At 51.4% G+C, this 27,864-nt stretch overlaps 1 protein-coding gene across 7 annotated transcripts; it reads right to left on the bottom strand.

The window, feature by feature from the left end:
• Positions 1–335: 335 nt before the first annotated feature.
• On the bottom strand, positions 336–25,511 carry ZBTB21 (zinc finger and BTB domain containing 21). Of its 7 annotated transcripts, none has more exons than XM_053903049.1 (3): positions 20,798–21,011; positions 6,299–7,899; positions 336–5,698 (listed from the first exon to the last, which is right to left on the bottom strand). In XM_053903049.1, exons 2-3 carry the CDS (start codon positions 7,884–7,886, stop codon positions 4,701–4,703), a joined length of 2,586 nt encoding a protein of 861 aa, XP_053759024.1. In that variant the 5' UTR covers positions 7,887–7,899; positions 20,798–21,011; the 3' UTR covers positions 336–4,700. The 7 variants fall into 7 exon arrangements, with proteins under 7 accessions (XP_053759024.1, XP_053759019.1, XP_053759023.1 ...); XM_053903044.1 differs by adding an exon at positions 14,544–14,611 and having other exon boundaries at positions 336–7,899; positions 20,798–21,010; XM_053903048.1 differs by lacking the exon at positions 20,798–21,011 and adding an exon at positions 25,432–25,511 and having other exon boundaries at positions 336–7,899.
• Positions 25,512–27,864: the final 2,353 nt, after the last annotated feature.

Below are 27,864 nucleotides of genomic sequence, written 5' to 3'. Positions count from 1 at the left end.
ACTGCTGACGCGTCAACCTGGAGTAAACGTGCTGTCCGTGCATTTTACCCCGTCGGCATTTCAAAAACTAATGTGAACAGCAGACGAAAAGGTAGATAGGCAAAGACTGCTGCTTATGTGGTTTAACGGTGCCGTATTTGGGGCGCCCCAGTAACTGAAGCCACACTGCCAACCCCGTTCCACAAGCAGCCTGGACGCGCCGGGGAAACCAGAGCTCTCACAGCCCTTGGCGGCCCCTCCTGCTACTCACAGAATGGCTTCGTCTTTACTTTCAGAAACGGATACGCTGCTGATCAAGGTCGTCAACGCCCAAAATACACCAGAGAGACCACGACTCCAAACAAAATACAGTACAAATTTATTGACTCCAATCATTCTTAGTCAAGATTTAAGCAAAGGAAACAGACGATGGAATTGGATACAGAAAAAGCAATGGATTAACATCAGATAGAAATCCTATTTTACCATGAATTTTGAGTTCCGAAAAGCTCATTCCTAAATAAAATTGAACAATGATTTAGTCTGCTAAGGCATCTGACAACAAAATACACGCAATTTGTTTATAACCACATTTGCTTAATAATAAGCATTTATTCAATGGAAAATTTTGAAGTTCTGGATTAATGTCAATAAGAAATTATCACCTTTCGAAAATTAACATTAACCGAGGAGAAGCTTTGTGGACAATTTGAGAACAGCACTAATAAATGATGAGGGAGTACTCAGTTATTTTCAAGATTTACAGTCAAATACTTTGGTTCCCAAATGATGGTCTCTGAAAGGAATTTAAGAAACCTGACATTCACCCATGTTTCCTCCTCCAGCAGGTAAGCACGGCTGCTCAGGGTCCCCCAGGCGCGCGGAAGAAGTGCTCGCTAGAGCACACGCAGAGAAGCACCTAGCAAGCCCGTGACAAATTATGGAGACATAAAACTTCTTAAAGTGCTAAAGCCACAAAAGAAAACCCTATGTTTTAAACTTAAAAAAAAAAATAATAAAGCCAGTGTTAAAGAACTTACTAACTGTATTAGCATTATTTAAATAATAATGCTTTTCACACTTATTACAAAAAAACATCAATGAGAATTCAGAAATTGACAAAACGGACTTGTAGGGTTCCAATATGAGTTAGTGCAATTTATAAAGAAACCTGTTATACATGAACTCTATTTTTGTAGTAAGAAAATTCAAATACCTTTACTTCCTAAGGTTCTGGATTCTGGTCATGTACGCACACACACACGCGCACAGAGGGAACGAAGGCCAACTTTAGACCAGTGAGTTCTTGTCTGTCCCTCACCCGCAAGGACCGCTGGCCCGTAGAGGAAGATACCCCCTGCCTCCAGGAAAGGGCATCTTATTCTGGTCCCCCAGCTTCTACCCTCATCAACACCAATGGCTGCTGTGTGTAGGTACAATCGCCAGTGGTTAGTAAGAGCTGGAGTATATTATTTGTTTGTTTTTAAACACTTACTCATTTTTGAGAGACAGAGTGTGAGCGGGGGAGGGGCAGAGAGAGAGGGAGACACAATCCGAAGCAGGCTCCCGGCTCTGAGCTGTCGGCACAGAGCCCCATGCGGGGCTCGAACTCACATAAGTAACTATGAGATCGTGACCTCAGCTGAAATCAGACTGAGCCACCCAGGCGCCCTTGGAGTCTATTTTTAAAAAGGCTGTGAACGATCCACTCCAAAACAGAAAACCAAGAACCACACACATGTCCCCACAAACGCAAAATGACCTCACGGTTGAACCCTTAGTTGTGTATTTTGATAAAAATAACGAACGCACACTAGCCATAACTGGTTTTAAAGGTGAATATTCTACTAGGTTGAAATATTAACTACAAAAAACACACACCATTTGTAACCTCCACTGCTTGCTTTGATAAAGAGGTGTTTCAGGCGGCCCCTCCCGCCCTCTCCCACATGAAGAAAATGGTTCAACACAGCAAGTTCTCAGATTAACAAAGAATATATTAAAACATCTTACATTCTTTCCACAACTGCATAAAAAAAGGCATCCTGAATACTTACAAGGAATAATGAGCTTTCTACATTTTCAAAAATTAATTCTAATCAGAAAAAACATTTTCAACACTTTTATGAGCTGGAGATGTAACAAGGAAAGACCCACTGGTCTCACACCAAGTATCTGCCTGCTGTCTGAGATCGACATTCTTAAATGGAGCAATTCACGTGTCTGTCATTACTCTGCTTCCTAACATTGAAAATAGTCACGTGAGAGGAAGCGTAGTTTACTCTCTGACCACCAAAATAAACTCTTTCTGCCTGACGCTTTGAAGGTACAGTATAAAAAGTAATAGAAAAACCAGAACGGCATTAGAAATGTTTTTGGTTCAAAATTTTATTTGAAATCTTACGCTCCTTGCCTAGACAAAAATGGGAACTAACAAGACAAAACACTGGCAATTTTCAAAGTCTAACAGATACGCGGAGCGTGTATTTAGATCAAAAATATTTTTTACTGATTAACATTATCAAAAAATCTTCAAAAATGTAGCATAGAGGTTCAAGTCCTGGGATACTGAATTTACAATGCCAAGATGATGTGTGCCGTGGAACTGTCACACGTACTCTTAACAGCCAGAAGCAGGGACTACTCTGAGGGAAACTGTCCTTTGAGGAAGTGACAGCTACCAAGGTGCTCCGAATGAGAAACGGCACATTACAAGGGGGACTCATTCAGTGAACAACAATCCATCCTGATGGTTCGCGTAAAAGCCTATGCTTTAGTTTTATCTTTCAAACGCATAGATTTCTTCCAGAAAATATAAAGATGGCAATCGTCGGTAGCTGTGACTTCATTTTATTTTCCTTTCTCCATCAAATTTAACTAAGAACAAAAATAGGAAGCGACCACTCAAAAATACTTTGGGACTTAGGACAGTTTTCCAATGGAAAAGGAAACAAAAAGGCAAAATGTCATACGCAATTCCTCTCATCTACAAAGTCCACTACTGTTGTATAAAAATGCTTGTGTATGGATAAAAAGTTAGGCGTGTCTTCCCTCCCGCTGGTCCGGAACGTGGGTGACGAGACCGAGGCCAGAAACCTTCTCCGTGGCAGCGGGATACGGGGAAACACTCAGCAAATTGTTTCTCAGCCACAGTCTCTTTTTTATTTGAAAGAACAGCTTGCAAACAAAATGAATAAACTTGGGAGACTTCATCCGTAGCACTACCTGACAAGGAGCTCTTTTGTAGTTTCAATAGTATTTCCACTTGTTCGTACTTAAGTACCTGCGAGTGAGACAGTTTTCCCTTTGGAAACACCCACTGAACTCGGGTGGCCCCTCCCAAAAGCCTTTTAATTGCAACTCATACAAAATAGGAAAAAGAAGAAAAAAAAAAAAAAAAAAAAAAAGGCAGCCCAAACCCCGTGGGCCTTATTAGGTAGCCGAAACTCATTTTGGACCCTTGATCGCGCTTTCACACAGATCCCTGAGACACCAAAAGCAGTGACTCAGAGCAGAATGACTGCACTGAGGACGTCTGACCACAATAAACTCCAACAAATTCTAACAGAAATCCTCAGGAGACAGAGGCAGGAAACCGAACGCTGTAAATACCGCCGTCGAGGGCGCATGGAGGCCGCGGTGTGGGGTTTCCCCGGCTCCCCAGCTCCGGAAGTCGATGCCAACTCCGGGCTCAGGGCCGCCGCACCGCACGGACCCCGGGGCCTGGGATCCACGGGCGTAAACGTGCGTCCCGACCCGATCTGTTACACCAACGTGGTTAAACTCAACATCAGTGAGCGCCTCGTGCCACCTCTGCTTCCTGTCCCAAACGCGCTCGGATTTTCCCTCTGTGGCAGCGATAAGTCAGAGGACGCCGGACGCTTCGTGTGCCCCGCGTGGTCAGAACGGAAAGCCGGGATGTGCACACGCAGCCCGGAGCGCCAGCTCTGACCACAACGCCTAGCGCCACTGAAGTTTCTGTAAACTCAGAGGCCTTCTAGAAATCCTGTTTTCATTTCCCAAGTCTCCCGTCCTTAATTATACTAAGTGACCCAAGAGCAAGTTTTGTTACTTTATAAAAATCTAAGTATTACTATTGCTGATTTAAATTCCTCACAACTTTCGTACAAAAGAATGTCTACGTGACCACAAAATACCAAATATTTATTGTTATCAAGTGTCAGGATAACTTATTACAGTTGAGGCTTATCATTGTTTTATTGCTAAAGTATCCTAAGATCTAAGTCAACACCGCAGACTACTCTCCCCTTCCTCCTGATACACTGCGGACTCCAGGACGTGGCTGAGGCTTAACTAGAACTTAGGTGTCTGCTATAATCGAAAGAAATACTTAAGTAGTATTTCACGGGCTGCAAATCAGTAAAAAACCAAAACAACCTCCAGTAAAAGAGTATACTGACACCGTGGAATGAGGAACCATGCAAACAACCGGGATCGATCAGAATTTCAACATTGATGAAGTCCAGTCGTCGTGTGACCGTAAGGTCCAGAGCACGACGTAGTTTAGTTTTTCTAAGCTGAGTAAGGACTTTGCTAATTGATATCGATTTCCCTCGAGCTTCCATTCAAGCGTAACACTTTCCAACCTTTATTATTCCTTCTCTTGAAAAAATATTTTGTTTCTCATGCGCGGCTCACAGTTTGGGTTGAAACCTGGGGACCGCCTCCCCTTCCGTTAAGGGGCCGAAGGGGCCGGCCCTTCAGTTGTGGCTTTGTTCGTGACTCCAAAGACTGAAGGCGGTCTTGAATGTCCTGTGGCACAGTTTACACATGAACTGTCTTTTAAATGTGATTGCCGAGAGGGGCGGGGCGTGGTAGAACAGCGTGTCGGATTCCTGGGGCACAAAGAGCTTCTCGGCGGCGGCCGGCGCGGGGGTCTCGGCCACGCCCGTCGGGCTGTCGGGCTCCAGGGGCTGGATCTTGGGCAGCGGCGGGGGCGGGGGCAGCGGGGGCGGGGACGGCGAGTTTGTGGGGACGGGGCAGGCTTCCGGGTCCTTGTGCGCCGGCTCCTCGGCGGCCTGGGACATGTGGGACTGGAAGTGGCTCCAGAGGCGGAAGTTGGTGCGGAAGGCTTTGTTGCAAACGTGGCAGATGAAGGGCTTCACGGAGCACAGCAGCTCCTGGTGCCGCTCCAGCTGCTTGTGCGCCGTGAACGTCTTGCCGCACTTCTCGCACGGCCACAGGCTGCTGTCCTTGCTGGGGCCCGCGTCCTTGGCGGCCGCGCGGGCCTCGGGCGCCTCCTCCTCGGCCTCCTCGGCGGGCTCCTCCTTGACGTGGATTTTCAGCTGCTTCGAAAGGCTGAGGTCCTCGGGGAGGCAGGAGGAATCCTCGGAGTCGAAGTTCACCTGCTCGGAACAGTCGCTGAACGCGGCGTCGTCCTTGGCGGCCGCCGCGTGGTTGGCTTTCGGAGGCTCGGCCTGGGCCTGGGGCCTGGAGGCGGCGGTCGCGTCGCCGTTGTGGTCCAGGCCGGGCAGGGAGAAGTGCTCGGCCGGCGCCATCGTGTTCTGGTTGTGGACCTCGACCTGGTGCCGCCAGATGCTGAAGGAGGACTTGAAGGTACGCATGCACTCGAGGCACGTCAGCTTCTTGTACTCGCACTTGCCCTCGTGCTCCCGCTTGAGCTCGGGCGAGAAAAACCTAAGGCTGCAGTAGGGGCAAACGGTTGCGTTTCGGCACAGCCGCTCGTGGCTTCCTTGCTCTAGAAGAGAAGAGAGCTTAGCATTACAGAGGCGGCACTGGTAAACCTCCTTGTTCTCTACCGGGCTCTCCAGAGAAACATGCTCCCTGGGCTTAGCAGCTCTAGTGACGCCAACGGGCTTTTCTCCCGGGTGCATCTTTACGTGCTGCTTGAACTGCGAGAGAAAGCGATAGGCCTTTCCGCAGTAAGTGCACACGTACGCTCCTTTGGCTCGGGACCGCAAGTTCCTCTTGATGGCTTGGGCCTGGGAGCTAGTCTGCGCCTGAAAAGCGGGCTTGCTGCGCCTCAGCTTAAAGATCAGGGCCTTCTTAATCTCTCGCTCTCTCACTATGTCAATGAGCTTTCTCTGGAACTTCTCGTCCAGCACGGCGTGTGAGCTAGAGGCCGGCGACGGGTTCCTCACCACGCCGTGCTGGGTCTGGCAGTGCGTCCACACTTTGAAGTTCGTGTGAAAGCGCTTGTGGCAGATGTCGCAAGCATAGGGCTTCTCTGGGTTGTGGTACATGTTAATGTGCCGGTGAAGGCCTGCTGTGGATCTAAAGATCTTAAGGCAATGTTTGCATTTAAACTTTTTGTTTGGTCTCGTTCCCTCCAACTCACCAAATTCCTCTTTATTCAAGTCAGAGTCTGGAAAGTCGGCATCGGGGAGAGGAGGGCTCGAGCCCTCCTCCAAGTTCTGTTCGGACACCGGAGACCCGTGCTCGCCCTCCTTTACCTTCTTAAACGGCAGTCTTCGGTCCGCCTGGAACCTCCTTTTGGCCGGGAGTCTGCTCATGTCTCTTTGGTCGTCTTCGGTCTTCAGGGAGAGGTCTCTCGTGACGGACGACGCGGCCGCCGGGTCTCCCACGGTGACTCGGATGATGTCGGAGGGGTCCGACAGCGGGCTGCGGGGCTCCGTCTTGACGCGCACCTCGGCCACGGCAGGCTCGCCCTCCCTGTCCGTGGACTGAGAGGCGCTGAAGGACCTGAGGCGGTGCGGCTGGGGCGCCGGAGTCCGCTCGTCGAGGGCTGGCGCGTCGCCGCACTCTTTCACAGACGGCTTTTGAGACAGAGCACAGAACACGTTGGCGGGCACCTCCCCGGACGCTGCCGAGGGCCCCTGGGAAGGCTTCAGGTCTATGGCGGGCGAGTAGACGGGAACCTGGCTGTCCATGGACAGCGAGCGCCTGAGCAGACTCTTCACCAGCGGGCCGCTTCTGTCGATGCCTTGCTTTCCGGAACCAGAGCCGCCGGACGGGACCACCAACCCCAGCTTGGAATAGTACAGCAGGTTCCTGTCTTCGCCCGGGCCGCCTCCTTTGCCGGTTTCCTTCAACACGTAGGGGGTCTCGGACGCGCTTCGAAGAGACAGGACGGGCGGCCGTGGTCTCTTCAAGGCCAGCTCTATGGCTTTTCCTTTGGGCAGCTGGCCGCTCAGACACGGTTTCTCGTCCGTCCCCTCTCTGTCCTGCAGCGGCCTGCCAGGCGGCACCGCGTTGCTCTTCGCTAAGCTGCTTCTGTGAGGGTCGTCCACAGAGCCGGGACGCTCGAGGGACTTCGCGCAGCCCGCAGGGCCATCTCTGGGCCAAGTCTTTTCGGCTACTGGCGACGCGTGAGGCGCTTCCGCTGGCTTTGGGACGTGGGGCTTCCCGGTGCCGGTCTTGACCGCGAGGCCGGGGGAGGGCCGCGAGGTGTGGCTCAGGTCGGGCTGATTCTGACCGACAGTCTTGCCTTGTGCTTCGTTTCGGCTTTGACACACGATGACACTTCTCTTCTGAGAACTGCTTTCGTCCTCTTCTACGAATATCTTCTTCCTGTTGGGACACGTTGGAAAGGGTGCCTGAGGTGTTTTCGAGACGATGTTCGTCAGAAAGGAAATCCCGAGGCTGTAGCCCAGCTCTTGGACGGCGGCGAGACTGCTTTTCTCGACAAATAAGGACGAAGAATAAATGTAGTTCAAAACATTATCAAAAGCATCGGGTTCACAAAAATCAAGTTGAAATACGGTTTGGGCCTCGTTCTCCTTATTCGTGAACAGACTCTGAAAATATTCGCTGCTGGCAGCCAAGACATTTTTATGAGCTCGAAACTTCTGGTCCCCGACGATCAGCAGCACGTCACACAGCTGCCCTTTGAGGCGCTCCTCGTTGAGCGCACTGAGGAGGGAGATGGCGTGGGCCGGGTTGATGTAATGCAGCAACCCCTCCATCGCGTGGGCTTATCTGAAAGACAAAGCGCAGAATCATCATGAAAAACGTGCCGAAAAGCTCGCCCTGAGACGGAAAGCTCCTCGAGGGCAGGGAACGCTAGCTGTCTTTTCCTAGGGGCCGACACTGCGCAGACCGCAGGCAGACCAAAGCTCTCCCTTAATTAAATGCCACGGGAAACAGAAGCGAACCGGCCTCGTGGCTCCCGGAGACCAGCGATGGCTGAAGCGGAGCGCTTTTAGGACCGAAGACCGTACCACCGTCGGAAGGCTGCTGGAACTCGGCAGCTACGCAGAAAGGCACCACTTGAAATTAAAACTTTGTTACCTAGGGTTCTTCATCCGATGCTTCGTTCTATCCCTTTAACCTCAGAGAGTAAGTATGAAGTTATCAGGACTCCCGAGCCCGTGATTCGGGAAACAAAGTCAGTCTTGCTTTCGGGCATACTTATACATGACGTGAACTGCTACAACTGGGTCGCAAAGGGGTGGCCTTACCAGACCTTTAAAAATGGGCAAGAATCGGGGCGCCTGGGGGGCTCAGTCGGTTGAGCGTCTGACTTCGGCTCAGGCCGAAGATCTCATGGTTTGTGGGTTTGAGTCCCGCGTCAGGCTCTGTGCTGACGGCTCCCTCTCTCTGCACCTCTCCCCCCGCCTCTGTGTCTCCCTCTCTCTCTGCACCGAACCCACTTGCATTCTGCCTCTCTCTCAAAAATAAACAAACATTAAAAAAATTTTTTTAAAAATGGGCAAGAATCTGGGGCGTCTGGGGGGCTCAGCCGGTTAAGCATCCGACTCTTGCTTTCAGCTCAGGTCACGATCCCAGGGTCATGGGATCGGGCCCCACGTCTGGCTCCTTGCCGAGTGTGGAGCCTGCGTAAGATTCCCCCCCTTTCTCCACCCGCCCCTCCCTCACGCGTATGCACGCTCACGCACTCTAAAAAAAGTTTAAAAGACAAGAATCTGTAAAGAGGTAAAAAAGTCACTTACTGATCACTACCGTATCAGTGCTTAACAATGGTTAGAAATGTTAAACAACAGAAAAGCTTGGGTTCTGTCTTATGTCAAACACCCTACCGGCTCCCGAATACAATTTTCTTATCAAATCACATTTTCGACAGCAGCACAGAGGAAACTCTGGCCTGATCTAAACTTCATTATTACTAATTATAAGTTAAAAGGTCTGGATTCAGATCTCTCTGCAACTCTCTAACAACCTAAAGGTGAGACGAGAAAAGGCCCAGCGGCTGGGCGCGTGTTCGGGCAGAGACACGGGGTGAGAGGCCACCTCCTTCCTGGCGGTCGGCTAGCCCCTCTGAGCACCAGGTCCTTCACGTGAAACATGGGGGACCGTGCCCTTCTTTAGGGCTGTTGCGAAGGTTACGTGAGCTAGCATCTCATACACGGTAACCATTTAATTCGGTGTCAAAGAAAAGGGCCCATATTTGCACCACCCATGCTCTCGATGAAGGGAAAACCATTTCATACACAGACAACGCAATCAAAGCTGACCCTTCACTTGGGCTTCTGTCACTGTAACACCTCTGTGGTTTGACGGCAGTGTCTTCTGTAAAACAGTTATGATTTACAGATGCTGGCGAGGATGTGGAGAAACGGGAACCCTCCTGCACAGCTGGTGCAGCCGCTCTGGAAACGGTGCGGAGGTTCCCCCCAAAATTAAAAATAGAACTACCCTATGACCCAGCAGTTGCACTGCTAGGAATTGACCCAAGGGATACAGGAGTGCTGAGGCACAGGGGCACATGTACCCCAATGTTTACCGCAGCACTTTCAACAATAGCCAAATCATGGAAAGAGCCCAAATGTCCATCATCTGCCGAATGGATAAAGAAAATGTGGTTTATGCGTACAATGGAATACTACTTGGCAACGAGGAAGAATGAAATCCTGACGTTTGCAAGAATGTGGACGGAACTGGAAGGAATTATGCTGAGTGAAATAAGTCAGTCGGAGAAGGATATCCTATGTTTTCACTCACATGTGGACCTTGAGAAACTTCACAGAAGAGCACGGGGGAAGGGAAGGGGAAAAAAATAGTTACAAACAGAGAGGGAGGGAGGGAAACTATGAGACTCTTAAATACAGAGAACAAACTGAGGGTTGATGGGGGCTGGGAGAGGGGAAAATGGGCGATGGACATTGAGGAGGGCACTTGCGGGGATGAGCACTGGGTGTTGTATGTAAGCCAATCTGACAACAAATTATATTCATAAAGATAAATAAATAAACTAGTATGATTTGGGGCACCTGGGTGGCTCAGTAGGCTAAGCGTCCCACTTTGGCTCAGGTCACGATCTCACGGTTCGTGAGTTTGAACTCTACGTCGGGCTCTGTGCTGACAGCTCGGAGCCTGGAGCCTGCTTTGGGTTCTGTGTCTCCCTCTCTCTCTGGCCCTCCCTCGCTCGTGCTCTGTCTCCCTCTCTCTCGAAAGTAAATGAACATTCAAAAAATTAAAAAAAATAGTTAATGCGTCTATTTTTTAATGGATTCAGAGTAACGTGGATTGTTTGTGACCGTTTCATCATTCTGCAGGGGGCAGGTTGTAAGTGTACGAAACCTGGCACGCAGCACACTGGCAAGTTCTCCTCTGGTTTCAAAGGATCAGCCTCTGCCGGTCCACCAGCATGGGGGCTCCTCAGAAGAGCCCACAAAGAGTTCGCTGGGCCCCCAACCTAGACTCAGTGAACACGGCATACAAACTGCTTTACCACTGTTCTAACCCCCTGATGGTGCTGGCTCAATATAATGGGCTCAGAGACGTGCCTGCTTCCAGAGACGGTGCCGGGTAAGCAGCTTGTCCCCAGACACATGCTTTGGTCAGAGTGTACGGAGTTCCCGTTCATTCCTGCCTTCCAACATTCTGTATCAACGGCAAATTTTAAGTCCTCTATCTGTGACTGCTTGATAGAGACATCTCCCTTCCTCTTTTCTGTTGGCCATTTTAATCTCTTCCCTAATCCTACTGTCATGTCTTAACATCATGCATTTGTTTACACAGACCCTTGTCACCTTTCACAAAGGTCAGCAGAAAAAGAAAGCAACTTGTAATGCCACACTTACCAACCCAGCTATGCAATGACCACGGTCTTTAGCGCTAATAGTTTTTGAGAAACCCAGCTCAGAAAAGCAAGACGCAGCATTAAAAGCACGGACGAGTATTTTTCAAAAGCGTTTCTTAAAATCAATTTAGTGGTTTGACACCAGCAATTAAAAACAGATAAAACGACAGGGACAGAGTAGAAAATGTCCGCGTGGCTCAAACACAGTAAGGCTGCGATCTCCTGACACCTGTGTTTCAGTCTCATGTGCTCACATCCACAGACGTAAGTATGTGCGATGTGCTCCTTCCCGCGAGTCCGGGCCAAGACAGGGCTCCGGGCTGGTCAGTCTCTGGGGCTCAGTTTCCGCCACTGCAAAATAAGGATAACAGCGGCTACCACACCATGCAGTCGTGCAGATTACAGGAGAAAACGGTGGGGCGCCTGGGTGGCTCGGTCGGTTGAGCGTCCGACTTCGGCTCAGGTCATCATCTCACGGTCCGTTGAGTTCGAGCCCCGAGTCAGGCTCTGTGCTGACAGCTCAGAGACTGGAGCCTGTTTCAGATTCTGTGTCTCCCTCTCTCTCTGCCCCTCCCCTGTTCATGCTCTGTCTCTCTCTGTCTCAAAAATAAATAAACGTAAAAAAAAAAAAAATTTTTTTTAAATAAAGGAGAAAACGGTGCTGCCATTTACGGAGCACCTACAGCACAGTGCAAACTGTGCCAGAGCTCCACAAATCAGTCATTCACTCACTCGACAAAATGCCATCTGAGAAGCTCTGAAGAAGGCAAGGAGCCATGGCAATCACCCAGGGAAGGGCAGTGCGAGCGGCACGGGGCGCAAGAGGCAGCAGGGCTGGAGCAGGGAGCCGCCGACTGCAGGGCTGAGCGAACCGCAGGCAAACTGAGCTTTCTGCCAGAAGTGAAACCGAGAGTCACTCCAAGATTCTGGGCAGAAAAATGACAATGACTTGAGTTATGTTTCAAAAGGATCCCTCCGGCTACATTGTCGAGAAGAGAGCACGGAAAACAGGAAAGGTAGAAGCTGGGAGGTCAGCTGGGAGCCCGCAGCAAGGAGGCAGGGGACAGGTGACGGCAGCCTGGACCAGCTGGCAGCCTGCAGCAGTGACCCAGGGGAGACAGGACGGTGGGGGAGCAGGGTGGTAGCAGGGGAGCCGAGGCAGTTAGTTACTAGGACGTCTAATGGATTGACTGTAGAGGGTGAGAAGGCGAGGAACTAAAGAAAGCTCCACGAATCCGACCAGAACAGCTGGAAGGGTGTCCTTACCGGAGATGAAGTTTGATAGAAAAATTGGCTCGGGTTTTTTCAGGAATTCAGTCTGATTTTCCAAACGTGAGCAGACACCTGTTGCCGAGTGTGCCTTCTACGGGCGCCCCTTCTCGCTCCTCGTTCCCTACGACCTCCTGTGCTTCCTGGGATCACTTCCCGAGCAAACATCCACTCTGCATTCCCGTCTCGGGGTCTGCTCGTGGGGGAATCCAAACTGAGACACCCAGGGATGAAACCACAGGCACAGGCCGAAAGGCTGGGTGAGGATGAAACCACGGGAGACTTCCATGTTCCTGGCCGTGCGGCAACTGCGACCCCACACCGTCCGTCCCCCACCACTGCATGCCACAAACGACGCGGTCCAAAAAAGTGTCCTTCTTTTGCTTTTCTCAAATGATCGTGATCGCTGTTTTTGTTCCAAGTCCCTACTTCTAATCCCTTGAACCACGGGCTCCCATACTCTTTGAGCGAAAACGTTCGGGAATTAGGAAAAAAATAAGTCACTCAGAGTGAGGCCTTAAGAGAAAGAGTCGCTGTCCCCGTAAACTGCTTAAACCATTCATTTGGCTACAGCCGCATTTAGAGCCCCCCACGAGACCACCGGCTCGGAAGGTGGCCGGGCACGCGCAGTCCTGGCACGCAGTGTGGGACGCAGCTGGGCATCTCCCGTCCCACTGCCCTGAGCGCTGATGGACACCCACGAGTGGCTCGGATTCGCGTGCCTGCTCTGCCACACATGGCGTCCACACGGCGTCCACATGTTTACGCCTTAACTGCGTACCTACAGCAACCCTGGGAGGTGGGTACTCGGTTATTTTAGAGACGAGGAAACAGGCCCAGAGGGGCAGTAACTTGGTCCAGGTCACGCGCACAATAAACAGCCGAGCAGGACTCACACCAGGGGACCTGGCTCCAGGGGCCACGCTCTTTAACCCCTACGGCGCTCCTGTCGCTGGTTTCCTCCCTTAATTCCCACACTAACATCTGAGCTGGGCACTGTGCAAACCCCTGTCCTATACAAACGAGGACACGGAGGCACTGAGAAGTCACGCACTGTACCTAAGGTGACTCAGTGAGAAGCAGGGCCAGCTGCGAGTCGGGTCCCAGAGGCTGGACTCCGTCATCACATTACCCGCTTCTCCTAGCCCGGTGCGTGTCCAGGATGTACTGGGCCCGGCGAGACGCGGAGGACGGAGGCCTGAGAAGCGTGGTCCCGTCTGAAAGACTGGTGTGGGACCAGGACAGGTCAGTCCGTCACCACGCGTCAGCATGCTGAGCACCGCGCAGGACGGGGGCGGCGGTCCGGACGTGGTGCAGGTGCAGCCGAGAGGGAGGGCAGGGAAGGCATTCTTCAGAACGAGCAGGAGTCAGAAACCTGGGAGGAGTCAGGCAGGACGCGTGAAGGGCATTTCAAGGACAGGAGACAGACAGAGCGCGTGGCTGGAGCACAGGCTGCCCGCAGGGAAGGCGGGTGATGGGGCTGCAGAGGGGAAGGAGGCACGAGGGCCCCGAGGGCTAAACGAAGACCAGTCAAGATCCTAAGAGGAGCCGGATCCCTTCTGTCCTGTCCAGCGGCCCGGGACAAAGCCTTGAGATGTGTGCAGCGCGGGCCCCTCACGGGCCGGCTGAAGACCTTGCTTTTACCTTTGCAATTACTGAAACTCAAGATCGATGGGCCCTTTCCCGGTCTAGCTGCAAACAATTAACAATTTGGATTTTTGTGTTTTAAGGACAGTAGGTATATTTATTCATTTACACCCTGTTTAACAACGTGACTGAAAACATAAAATGCTCCATTAGGAATGCAGGCAAAAGGGGGGTGGAAATCACAGCTGCTGAATTTCCTGAGATGACCCAGCCAGACCCTTTGTGGCTGGTGGGTGTGCGGACTGAACGTCCAAACCCCTTTGCTTTTTCGGCTCTTCAGCCCTCATAAGGCCAGCTTTGCTACTGAACGGACTGCCTCCTCCACAAATCTGCGCTCATCAGACTCCAACCTCTCACGTACGTTTTAATTATGAATGACCAGGACCTCGGACTCACCGAAGACAGCGCATCACAAATCTGAAAGCTCTTACGTGTAAATGCACACTGCCACCGCGTCCACCCCCACGCCCTTCCCATGGCTTATCTCCACCTGACTCATCGGTGAAGAGTTCCTGCTATCACTTTAGTCATAGTGAAAACCTGGCGCTCTTGAAAGGAAAGTGGGTGAAATGTGGACGAAAAGAGCCGTTTATGATGGACGGAAAGAGCTGAGTGGAAATCCCCCAAGGAAAACCAGATTCTGAAATAGGGCTGGCTCGCTTACCACTTGGATCCTCGCACACAAAAATCTTCCCAAACTCTGCCTGAACTGTTCCTATTTCATGCGGTTTCCTGCAATTTCAAAATGAGAATCTTTATGCTTAACGATTCATGGAAGTCCCAGCTCCTGGAAAAGACGTTCAAATCAGGTGGGTCTCCAGTCCCGGCTCTGCCACTGATCAGGCATATAACCCGGTCAAGGTCACTTGACCTTCCTGAGTAGCAGCTTCCTTAACCTGTGAAGTGGGGCTAACCCTGCTTACCACGTGGGAGTTTTATGATCAACAGAAGACACACTATGTTCGCAAGCTCCCCCTGCATGTAGTGCTTCCTACACGGCAAGCAGGCATTTTGCTTCCTTCCTCTCTTCCCTTCCTGAATGTACGTGGTCCCGAGTGTTCTAAAGAGTCGCTGGCCTGTTGTCCAATAGCTCACGTTCCCACGGGAGGACAGAGACGTACAAAATTAAACAGGGTGACGGATGCCAACAGTGCTACAAGAACACCGATTTCAGGAAGCACTTAACTTGGCCGGGAGGTGGGAGGGTGGGTGGGCGCACAGTGGGGACATCAGAGAAGACCTGGGACTCACGCTCGACTATCGGAACGGCAAAGGTTCCGTTCTTCCCGTTTTTACTACAGATACTTTTCAGAAACACACATCTGATTGCGTCAGGGCTTTAAACCCCTTGTGGGGCGGGGAATCCAAGTTCCAACTCCCCAGCATGGCTACAAAGCACTCTGCAACTGAACTGCAGAAAATTATTTCACACCAATACCTCAGATTCCCTAGGTACTAAATGCCACGAGAAGCGGGGATTCGTATCTTAATAGAAATTGATTCAATGCAAATAATTTCCTCTTTATACCAATGTTAGCGGAAGGAATTAAGATCGTTAAGGGGATGGAGGGAAGGTAGATGGTTTTGGAAGAGAGCATTCTTGTGACGTGGACAGAAGACAGCAAAGCACAACAAAGCACTGGTATAATGGGCACCAGGAGGTGAATGAGGGGCCCAGGAAGGGAGAGGGGAAGGGACCGAGAGAGCCCACTGATTTTCACGTTTTGGAGACTAAAACTCAGGCTGGTGTCAGAGCTAATATACATTACAAATCAAACTCCCTGCTGGACTAGCCCATAAGAGCCTCGGTACCAGTTCTATAGGAAAATGTCTGTTCACACCCACACCCGAACCGAACTCTGGGCGCACAGTCCCTTGGAGCGTTGGGGACCGCTTCCACAGTCCCCACCATTATGGCAGAGAAGAAATGCACGTAGCACAAAGCAAACAGAAGAGCAAAGCGTCTACGCTTGACTCTGGAACACGAGCACACACGTACCACGCAACCCCAAACCTTCGCCGCTGGATTTAGGCCTGACTCCCCACGAGATTTTATTACTCGAAGGAGACCAGAAGTGCTCTCGGTTGGCTGTTATCACTCCCTCAGTGACCAGACAGGTGTCAGAAATCCTCCAAAGAGCCTCAGATTGCAGAGCCAGCCTTACTTAATCCGACCCTTCCCGGGCAGGAGTGCCGCTCCCTTGGGGCCCCCGTCACCCTGTTTTCAGTCTCTCGGGGAGGGGCTGGCTCTGGCTGAGGATGTGCTCCCTCCCACAGCACAGCTCCGGCCCGTGCGGGGCACCTCGGTCGGCGAGCAGCCTGTCTGCTTCTGCTTGGGCCTCCTGCTGGAAGAGGCCCGGCCCTGGGTTTGGCTTTGAAGACCCCCCCCCCACCCCCACCCCAGTGAGGGAGTGTGCTGTGCTGCTCTGTCCCAGCTCACGGGTAGGCACGCAACCAAAGCCAAGCAGATCAGAAACCTTCTGTCTGGAATACGGGCCTGCGAAAACCAATAAAGGCAGCGAATGAGTGGAGAGGATTTAGCGCAGCAGTGACCTAAAAATGCAGTGTGCCAGTGCCCACTATGCCCATTCCAGCCAGTTACCTTCGTTTCCGTACTTCCTGGCCCAATTCCTTAGCTTTTTCTTAAACCTCTGGAGCAATCCTGCATCTTTACAATAAATTCCTTGTTCTACTCAAGCTAGCCTGTCGGTTTCTGTTCTTCTTCTTAAAGGACCCGAACTGATACATTTCCAAGTGTTACTCACTCTTCCTGCCGCGCTCTCCAAGTCCATCCTTCACAACCCTGCTGCTGCACGGAGCTTCCTAAAACGAAGCTTCAAGCATCCATCAGGCACACGCGCAGCTAATGCTACTACTAATTTATTTCCTGAGCTCTTAGTATGTGCAAGGCGTGTTTAGACAGGCCTGAAATATGGGCGCACACAACAGATGAGGCCTCCGGATTCTAGTGGGGTAAATCAGATAATGAGCAAGGAAACAAATGAAAAAGGTAACTTCAGATTACGCCATAATGTTAGTAAACAGGGGGCCATACCTGGGTGGAGAAACGGGGTTTGGAGAGGGAGTCTAAGAAATGCCTCGTGTGACATTTTAGCTGAGACCTACAAGTTGGGTGAAAATACGTAATGACAAAAACAATGGTTATCTGTGAAAACACAGAAATTTAAAAACACAGACTCTATAGCTCTGTAAATCTGGTTTCAAACCACTTTTTACATTTTCTTTCCCCTCATTTTTCCCGTGTGACAACTTCCTGTTTCAGATGCTGTGTCTCTGAGACAGAACCCGAGTGTCCTGCTTCCTCCACTACCGGATCTGAAATGTCCAAGGCACCCCGTGGAACCTTCCCCCGCATGCGACTCAGCTGAACATTAATCATCTTTCAAAGCTCAGCTCAAGTCCAATCACTCCATTAAGCCTTTGTCATGGGCTGGACTGTGTCCCCCTCTCTGTGCCCCATCACACACTCAAGTCCTAACCCTCAGAACCTCCAAATGCAAGCAGATCTGGAGATACAGTCTTTTTTTTTTTTTTTTTTTTATTCTGAGAGAGACAGCACAAGCAGGGGAGGTGGGGGAGGGAGGGAGGGGGGAGAGGGAGGGAGAAGGTGCGGGGGAATCCCAAGCAGGTTCTGAGCTGCCAGCACAGAGACCCATGCGGGGCTTGAACTCAGGAAATTGTGAGATCATGACCTGAGCAGAAATCAAGACTCAGATGCTTAGACGACTGAGCCACCCAGGTGCCCCTGGAGACAGAGTCTTTAAAGGGCTCATCAAGTTTTAGCAAGGACTTTAAGGTGGACCCTAATCCAACCTGACCGGTATCCCTCCAAGGGGAGAGGAGGACAGGAGCACGTGAAGGCAGAGAGAACGTGGCCCTCTACACACCAAGGAGAAAGGCCTCAGGAGAAACCAACCCTGCCCAAACCTTGATCTTGGACTTCTAGGCTCCAGAACTGTGAGGAAATAAATTGCTACTAAGCCCCCCAGTCTGTGGTACTTTGTTTGGCAGCCTTAGCTAAGGAATATACGTTCCTTGACCACTTCGGTTTATGAGCAAATACCTTTCAACTCCTGTATCACAGTCGCACCATTTACATAACGTTTACTTGGTTTGTCTCCCCAACAGAACGGTAAGCTTATGTAAGGACTAAAAACCTATTTAATAGATCCTGATACCCTTCACAATGCCCAACAAAACTCCTTGCACAATAATATTTGTTGATTTTTCTGTACTCTGACAATCCAACTACAGGCAGGAGTGGAAACTGTGCCTTGTATTTGTTTTCCTAAAGTAAAGCCGGTCCCATCACAGCCTTTTCGAATACTATACAGATTTTCCCGTTGCTTCCTAGATAAAACCCAAACTCCACAGACTGGCATACAAGCTTGTTCATGTTCTGGCCGTACTTTTTCTTTCCACCCCCCTCTGAACACTCCTTACCACCCACCCTACAAACCTGTGCACCCAATTTTCACCACCTGACACACCTTTCCAAGTTCCCTTGGCCAGCCTTCCCAGAAAGATCTCGCTCAAATGTCACGGTCTCTACAAAGCTCCGGTTGCTGTGCCCGTAGCCCGTGGCCCAGTCCTACCTGAACTGCCACAATACTCCATCCACATCTCCTGGGGTTAACACAACTATTTGGAATGATCTGTGTATCCCTAACGCTCAGCACAGGCCTGGCAAGCATCTCCCGGGTAAAGAGAGAAATCCATCCGTACACTCCAGGTTCAAGCCCCGCACCCGCTCACCTTCACTGCTCCAGCATCTGCTAGAGCTTAGCCCGTTGGCAGCCCCGCTTCTCACATGAGCTCAGGGGGGCTTGAAGGCCCCCTGGACGAGGGCTGCCAAACCCGCATCTCTGCTCAGACTTGCCCTTGGGCCCGCGGGGCTCACTGAATGAACACTTCCATCACCCACGTGCCCGGGGCAGTCCTCACGCCCCCCCACCCTCGCCCCTACCCCACATCTGCTTGTCCTCACACGTTCCTTATTTGGTTAGGTATGCTGACAACCACCAGGTCTCCCAAACCGGAAACCTCTCTCCTCTGCAGCCCATCACCGGGACCTGGCAAACCTCGCTGGTAAACAGCTCTAGAATCAGCTTTGGGGACCACGAGAATTGTCCCTTCAGTCATCCCCCGCTCACCCAGACACTCCCTGGTTACACATCCCCTGCCATAAACACTGTGAAGGTTCCTGAAGGACTGGGGTTCTATCCTTTCCACTGTTCACCGCACACAATGAAGCCCGTGCCACCTTCAAGAGCGTTGAATGAAATGAATGAAACATGACGTTGCTTTCACGCAGACCAGTGCCCCCATGTCCACTTTCTTCCTGTTCTTTCACACTTAGGAATACTTAAATTTAACAGTAATGACAATTAGACGTTAGAGGTGGAAGAGGTTATTTACTCCAAGCATCAGAGGGGAGAAGAGCTGCCAATGGAAAATCCAAAACGGATCAACCTGCTTTGTCTTTTTTTTTTTTAATTTTTTTTTTTTAACGTTTATTTATTTTTGAGACAGAGAGAGGCAGAGCATGAACAGGAGAGGGGCAGAGAGAGAGGGAGACACAGAATCTGAAACAGGCTCCAGGCTCTGAGCTGTGAGCACAGAGCCCGACGCGGGGCTCGAACTCACGGACTGTGAGATCATGACCTGAGCCGAAGTCGGACGCTCAACCGACCGAGCCACCCAGGCGCCCCCCGCTTTGTCTTTTTAAACGAGGTGCACAGAGCACAATGCAGGCCCCTTACTGATGACTCGGGGTCATCATCATGGCAATCACTGGACTATGCTGTAATACAGTGAGGCCCTCAGATGCCGGAGGGGAGCTCCTGCACTACAAGACCCCAGGAGGCTGTACTACGCGGGGGGTCTGATTAACCTCTGCCCTCATGGACCCCCGTCTGGCAATCCCGAGGGGGAACCAGTCTCTGAAAACACCCCACCTCCAAACGTGCCGCTCAAGTGGCATTCTCCAGAACCACGCAGCCCTGTGCAGGGCTCGGGCCGAGGGGCTCCCCCACGCTACAGGCGCCTATAGGGCGCTACTGAACTTGGTCGACCTAAGCGGTCCGGGCGAGAACACACGAAAAGATCACGGGGATTCCCGCCAGCGGAGGTCTCCGGGCCGGGTTCTCCAGAACCGCTGGTCCCAGCCCACCCCCCTCCTCCCCACCGCTTCCGGTCGCAGATTTCGGCCGGGGCCTGTCTCGAGTGGGAAACCACCCGCAACGGAGCAGAAACAGGTCCTCTGGAGGGAAACGAGTGCGCTCCGGGGTCCACGCGTCCGGCAGAGGGCCGGCCAAGGAGGCGGGCTGGGGCGGGGCCGGCCAAGTCCACCCGGGCTACTGGCTGGTTTCGCCTGCGGTCGCCGGGAGGGACCCAGGGGCTACGGGGCGCTGGCCACGGCAGGTGCGGGGTCCCACCGCCCCCAGCTCCCGCGCACACTCGCGCCCCCCGCCCGTCCCCACGCCTGCACGGGACCGCGAGCACGTGCCCTCGGCCCGGAAGGCGTCCCAACCGCTCCGCGCAGGTGCGCGCGCCAGGGCCGGGCACGTCCGGCCCAGGGGGCACCTGGCCGGGCGAGGGAAGACCAGCCGGGGACGGAGCGTGCGCAGTGGCGAGGGCGAGGCCAAGTGCGGGCAAGGAGCATGCGCAGTGTGAAGGCACAATCGGCTACGTGGGAGCCTGGGGCATGCTCGGTGAGAGCCCGGACCCGGCGCACGCGCAGAAGCGCTCGGAACCCGCAACCCGCTGGTGGAGAGAAAAAAGAGGAGAGAAATCACCTCAGAGTTACGTCAGGAAAGGCCGCGTTTTGCGAGGAGGCTGTGGCCTCCCGCGGGGCCCCGCAGTTCTTCTAGGGCGAGGGGCGTGACAGTTACTCACCGGTCTCCAGCCCCGAGGCAGTCGCCGGGCCCCTTTCCGCTCACACTCGGCTCGCGCGCGCCGCAGCCGCCGCTGCCGCTGTGATTCCATCCATCTTGAATTTGACGTCATCCCACACCAGGGATGAGGTCATCGCAGGCAGCGCTCGTCACGTGCGCGGCGCTGTGATTGGGCGGCTGGCCCCGGGGGGCGGGGCGAGGGAGGTGCGCCGCGCCGGGGGCGGGCGAGGGCGGGCCTGACGGGCGCGCCGGGGGCGTCCGCGTCCTTCCGCGCCCCGCGCGCGCCTTCCGCCTGGCGTTCCGCGTCCGCCCGCGCCCTTCGAGTGCCTGCTCCGCGCCGGCCCCGCGGCTTCCTCGGCTCGGGGCGCCGTTCCACTGCGGGCCGCTCTGAGGCTGCGGAGGGAGCGGGAGGCGACTCGCCGCGGTCGGTCGCCTCTTTCGGCCCGCACGGCCCTCGGGGGCAGGTCCTCAGGCCGGGGACGCTGGGCGCGCGGCGTCTCCGTCGGGGCTTCCGCGGCGCCCGCGCTCGGCGGCCTGCGCGGAGGTGCGCGGGGTGCGGGGTTTGCAGAGCTGACCTTGATCGCCCACCTGTGCCCCAGCCGCCGCCCGGGCTGCGCTGCAGGGACCGCCCGGGAGTGAGCGGGGGACGGGCCTCCCGGTCGGTCCTGCGCTAGCGGAGGAGGATGCTGCCCTGGTCGCCAGCTTCACGTGGCTTTTGCTTGTCATTGCGTGGCCACAGACCGCCTGCAGCCCCAGTCGGTATTAAGTGATCGCTCTGCACCTAACTCCGTTCCTCCCAAGTCAGTGCCCATGTCAATTCGTTTTCTTGCACGAATGTTGTAATTGGGAAGCTCACTTCACTCGCAGTCTGGACCAGAAATTTGTTACGACAATTGCCCAACTCTAAACAGTAACTCTAAAGAAATGTTCTGTTAGACAAGCTCAAGATCAGTCTGGTGTATTCCCCAAAGCCAGAGGGGAGGAGATTGCAAGGTGGGGGAAGGTTGCCTTCTAAAGCGGTAGTGTTAGGACAGACTTAAATTCTGGAATTTAAGTCGTGGTTAATACCAGGGCACCTGGGTGGCTTATTAAGCCTCCGACTTTCGGCTCAGGTCATGATCTCATGGTTCATGAGTTTGAGCCCTGTGGTAGGTTCTGTGCTGGTAGCTCAGAGTCTAGATCCTGCTTGGGATTCTGTGTGTCTCTCTCTCCCTGCCCCTCCCCTGCTAGCACCCTATCTCTCTCTCTCTCTCACTCAAACATAAACATTAAAATAATATTTTTATGTTTATTTCTTTTATTTTTTTAAATGTTTATTTTAGAGACAGCACAAGTGGGGGAGGGGCAGAGAGAGCTGGAGACAAAATCTGCAGCAGGCTCCAGGCTCGAGCTGTCAGCACAGAGCCGGCCTGGAACCCAGAACCATGAGATCATGACCTGAGCTGAAGTCGGACGGACACTCAACCGACTGAGCCATCCAGGCGCCCCTAAAATAATACTTTTAAATAAAAAAAAAAAAAATCATGGTTAATACTTTTAAAATGTCTGTTAATCTTTTAATGTAATTTTTCATCTTCTTATTAAAAAATTTTTAATATTTATTTTTGAGAGAGAGAGACAAGAGTGTGAGCAGCGGAGGGGCAGAGAGAGAGGGAGACACAGAATCCAAAGCAGGCTCCAGGCTCCATGCTGTCAGCCCAGAGCCAGACTCGGGGCTTGAACCCACAAACAGTGAGATCATGACCTGAGCCGAAGTCAGATGCTTAATGACAGAGCCACTCAGGCACCCCTGTAATTTTTTATTTTCAATCTTTAGTTTTTTTTAAGATTTTATTTATTTTTTTTAACGTTTATTTATTTTTGAGACAGAGAGAGACAGAGCATGAACGGGAGAGGGTCAGAGAGAGGGAGACACAGAATCCGAAACAGGCTCCAGGCTCCGAGCTGTCAGCACAGAGCCCGATGCGGGGCTCGAACTCACGGACCGCGAGATCGTGACCTGAGCCGAAGTCGGCCGCTCAACCGACTGAGCCACCCAGGCGCCCCTAAGATTTTATTTTTAAGTAATCTCTACACCCAACTAGAATTTACAACCCGGAGAGCAAGAGTTACACGCTCAACTGACTAAGCCAGCCAGGCACCCCTAATTTCATTTTTTAAGCTTGAGTTGATGCACATGACCCTGGCTGAAATCATTTATGAAATGTTTGAGGAGCATGTGTAACAAATAATCTTGCCTTAGCGTGATAAAAATTAAAAATTTGTTCCATTGTAACAGCTTTATTGCCAGTTATCTTAGTTTTCACTAGTTTTAAGAGGATGCCCTGTCTCAAAGAATGTTGCACCTGAAAATTTTCTCCCACAGCTATTTCAAACCTTTAAGAAGTGTCTGTATTTTGAACTGAATGGGTAGCAGAGCAGAGTGGTTTTGGACTTAAAAGAAGGCAGAATACAACAGTGATAGGGCTTTCAAAGGGTCTTGAGTTTTAGGGTCCCCTGGGATTAGTGTGAGCGAGCACACGTAGCTACCCCCTTTTGGCGGTGAGAAAACCAACACCGTGCTAGGTAGCAAGAGCCAGAGCTAGAAGCCAAGTTCTTTGGTTACTGTTCTATTCCAAATACCGAAAGCGATCTCCCTCAGATTACCTTCCACTCTAGCTGCCTCGGGAGGACACGTTTTGGTGCCTGCACCCTAAGCCGCGTGGTCAGGCTCTTGCCCTCACTGCTTCACTGACCCCGGGCTTGACGGACACGTCCAGCAGAAACCTCAGTCTGTCAGTTGACCTCCTAGGTTTGTGGCCCTGAACCTGACCCCGTGGTTAACGCTCACCCTCTGTCGACTCGTCACGTCTGTCCCTGGGACAATTAACCCAGGTGCCTGAGCCGGGAAGTGGGGCACCGTGTCCTCTCTTTCCTCAGGTCCAGGGTGCAGCCTATCACCAGATCTGATCCGTCCACCTCCTGAACATTTCTCTGATCACATAATGGCCTCCCACCCCCAATCACTTCTAGATGGCTCTCCCAGCTTCCGGATTTCTCCCTTTTAATCCACCCTCGATTTGCAATCCAAGCGATGTTTTTAAACAACAAAAGGTATTGCGCCACTCCCTTAAATTTTTGATGGCCCTCAGCTGCTCGGAGGCTAACTTTCAAACTCCATAACGTGACCCACCGGAGCACGACCTGGCCCTCCTATAATCCCCTCTCCCCCTCCCCACCCCCCACCCCCACCTCTAAACAAATCAGGCTCCGTCTCTCGCCTCTGGGCATCTCGTGTGTGTCGTCATCTCCCCCTTCCACACCACCCCCAGGCACCTCTAACCTTGAGCTTTTCATCCCGTTGGCTCAGAATACTTCCCGCTCCCTCCCCCGCCCAGGATTCCACCACCTCCGCCCTCACCTCCTCAGCCTCCCTCTGGGTCTGGGGCTCCCTCCGGTGCTCCCACAGCACCTCTGGTGGTTGTTACGTACCACCTGTGTATATTCTAGTGGGTCTGCCTGCTGGGACCCTCTTGGCCCCCAGCGGGCCTCTTCACCTCTGCCTGTCCAGAGCCTAGCACAGTGCCTGGCCTATAGTCGGAGCCCAACGTGTGTGTGTGTGTGTGTGTGTGTGTGTGTGTGTGTGTACACACACACACAACTAAAATATGGATATATATGTATAACTAAAACATATATATCAACTAAAATATATATCAGCCCAACGTGTGTGTGTGTGTGTGTGTGTGTACACACACACACGTTGGGCTGATATATATTTTAGTGTGTACACACACAACTAAAATATGGATATATATGTATAACTAAAACATATATATCAACTAAAATATATATCAACTAAGATATATATCAACTAAGATATATATCAACTAAGATATATATCAACTAAAATATATATCAACTAAGATATATATCAACTAAGATATATATCAACTAAGATATATATCAACTAAAATATATATAACTAAAATATATGTGTAACTAAAATATATGTATAACTAATATATACAGTTAAAATACATGTATGACTATATGAGTAAAATATATATAACTAAAATATATGTCTAAACTAAAATATAAACTAAAATATATACCAACTAAAATATATATCAACTAAAATATATATCAACTAAAATATATATAACTAAAATATATATAACTAAAAATATATAACTAAAATATATGTATAACTAAAATATATGTATAACTAATATATACAACTAAAATACATGTATGACTATATAACTAAAATATATATAACTAAAATATATGTCTAAACTAAAATATAAACTAAAATATATATCAACTAAAATATATACAACTATATATAACTAAAATATATGTATAACTAGTATAACTAAAGTACGTGTATGACTGATATATGTAACTAAAATATATATAACTAAAATATGCATATAACTAAAAATATATAACAAATATATATATAACTAAAGTATATGTATATCTAATATATATATAAGTAAAATATATCTGTAACTAAAATATATAGGTAACTAATATATATGTATATGACCAGGCTCCTCTCAGACATCACCGTCCGGAGAGGCCACAGCTACCAGCCATGACAGAGTCCTGCCAGTCTGTCTCTCGGGCGCCCCTTCGGTCTGTCCTCACCTGCCCTCTTGCCGTGCTCCTGGCCGATCGTTGTAGGCGCTGCACCGACGTCCTCAGGTTTGCGCCCTCCCTCCCCAGGCCAGTCCAGGTGAGTCACATTTACGTCTCTAAACGCAGATTGGATGGGTGCAGCCTCGGTGTGGGCACGGCCGACCACGTGGCACACGGGTGGCTTCTGTATGTTCCTCCACTTGGCCGACTGCTCAGCCACACACAGCTGGCTCGCGTACTGGCAGGGATTCCCTTTTCTTTCTCCAGCTGCTGGCAGATCCCTGTCTGTCCTTCAAGAGCCACCCTCCTGCCTCTGTGCTTCAGCCACGCCGCTGGAACATCTATCTATTCTGTTTGTGGCCTGCTGGCAGGCCGTGGGCTCCTCTGATGCCAAAACCGTGTCTGTTAACCCGCGTATTCTCAAAGTTTGGGGCCTGTGTCCTGGGCCGTCTGCTTCCCACGGCCAGGTTTCCCTTAGAAACTGTGTTACGATGGGGGCGCCTGGGTGGCTCAGTCGGTGAAGCATCCGACTTCGGCTCAGGTCACGATGTCACGGTTTGTGGGTTCCAGCCCCTCATCGGGCTCTGTGCTGACCGCTTGGGGCCTGGAGCCCGCTTCGGATTCTGTGTCTCCTTCTCTCTCTGCCCCTCCCCCGCTCATGCTCTGTCTCTCTCTCTCAAAAATAAGTAAACATTAAAAAAATGTTTTTTAAAAGCATTAAGCCTCTACACATTTGGAAGTGGGAAGTTTCAATCGGCCGCAATTCTCTTAACCATCTGTTGCATTTTGAGCATGCATCTAGAGGTCCAAATCTGCCCAAACTGTAGTTTAAAAAATTAGGTTGGAGGGGCGCCTGGCTGGCTCGGTTGGAAGAGCATAGGAGTCTTGGTCTCAGGGTCATGGGTTCAAGCCCCACGTTGGGTGTGGAGATTACTTAAATAAATAAATAAATACACTTAAAAGAAAAATTAGGTTGGGGTAGAGGGTGACGTATTCATTTCCTATTGTTGTCGTAACAAATTACCACAATCTTGGTGGCTTAAAGCAGCAGACATTTATTGTTCCACGGTGCTGGAGGCCAGAAGTCCCAAATCTGTATCGCTGGGCTGAAATCGTATGCTCTCTCTGGAGGGTCTAGGGGAGAACCCTTGCCTCGCCTCTTCCAGCTTCTGGTGGCTACTGGTGCTCCTCGACTGGGGCCACGTCCCTTCACCCTCTATGGTCACGTTGCCTTCCGTGTGTGTCACCCGTCTTGATTCCCTCTTACAGGGACACTTGCAATGGCATCTAGGGCCCATGGGGGTAATCAAGAATTCTCTCCGTGTCTCGGGGTCTTTAACTTAATCACGTCTGCAGAGACCCCTTTTCCAGAGAAGCTCGAATTGCAGGCTTCCGGGATTAGGACCGGAACTGGTACCTCTGGAGGCTGCCGTTCAATCTGCTACAGGGGAGGGGTCCCGGATACCTGCCGGCAACAGGGGAAGTTCTTTGAAAAGCCCATGACGGAGAAAGAAGAACCAAAGGGAACGTGGCTGGGAAGTGGTCAAGTATCAGGATGCTGCATACACCATGCTTTATGACGGCCCCTGCCCAGCGAACGCTGCGTCCAAGCCTCGCGTAGGCCCAGAACTGGAGCGAGCCATAGCCGTCTGGTCGACGGGGTGGAAATTGGGCCAGGTTAAGTATCACTCCCATCGGGGGCTCACGGTGGAGGAGCCTCGTCTTTAAACATTGTCATGAAGGGGGCGGGGACGCTGAGCCGAACTTCCTCCCCGACCCGAGGCATCCGTCTGCCATGTGCTCGTCTTTTCTCAAAGGGTCCGCTTGCCTCCTCGCCTCTCTCCTCGCCACACCGGTCCTTGAAGACCTGAGACACCTCAAGGCCCTCCAGGTGGGCAGACAACTGTTCCGGCTAGGAAGTGGATTGCATCCACACGGTTTCAAGCAGCCCTTTGCCTTAGGCAGGATTGGGGAAGGACGCGTGAGTGCGCATGCGCGTAACTGCCGTAGTAATTCTGGACATTGGATTATGAACTGCATACACTAAGGAAACGGATTTGCGTGGGGGTTTCTTTCTTTTTCTTTTTTTAAGTTTCTTTATTTGTTTTGAGAGAGAGAGCGCGCGCGCACGAGCGAGAGAGGGGCAGAGTGAAAGGGAGAAGGAGTGGGGCGCCTGGGTGGCTCAGTCGGTTGAGCGTCCGACTTCGGCTCAGGTCACGATCTCACGGTTCGTGAGTTCGAGCCCCGCGTCAGGCCCTGGGCTGATGGCCCAGAGCCTGGAGCCTGCTTCCGATTCTGTGTCTCCCTCTCTCTCTGCCCCTCCCCCGTTCATGCTCTGTCTTTCTCTGTTTCAAAAATAAATAAATGTTAAAAAAAAAAAATTTAAAAAAAAAAAAAAAGAAAGGGAGAAGGAGTGTCTCAAGCAGGCTCTGCACCATCAGC

This window comes from Panthera pardus, unplaced genomic scaffold, assembly GCF_024362965.1.
Source record: "Panthera pardus isolate Hobbes unplaced genomic scaffold, ASM2436296v1 HiC_scaffold_16, whole genome shotgun sequence".
Classification (NCBI taxonomy): Eukaryota; Metazoa; Chordata; class Mammalia; order Carnivora; family Felidae; genus Panthera; species Panthera pardus.
The sequence above is the reverse complement of the archived record's forward strand: the minus strand, read 5'-3'. Positions and strand labels throughout refer to the sequence as shown.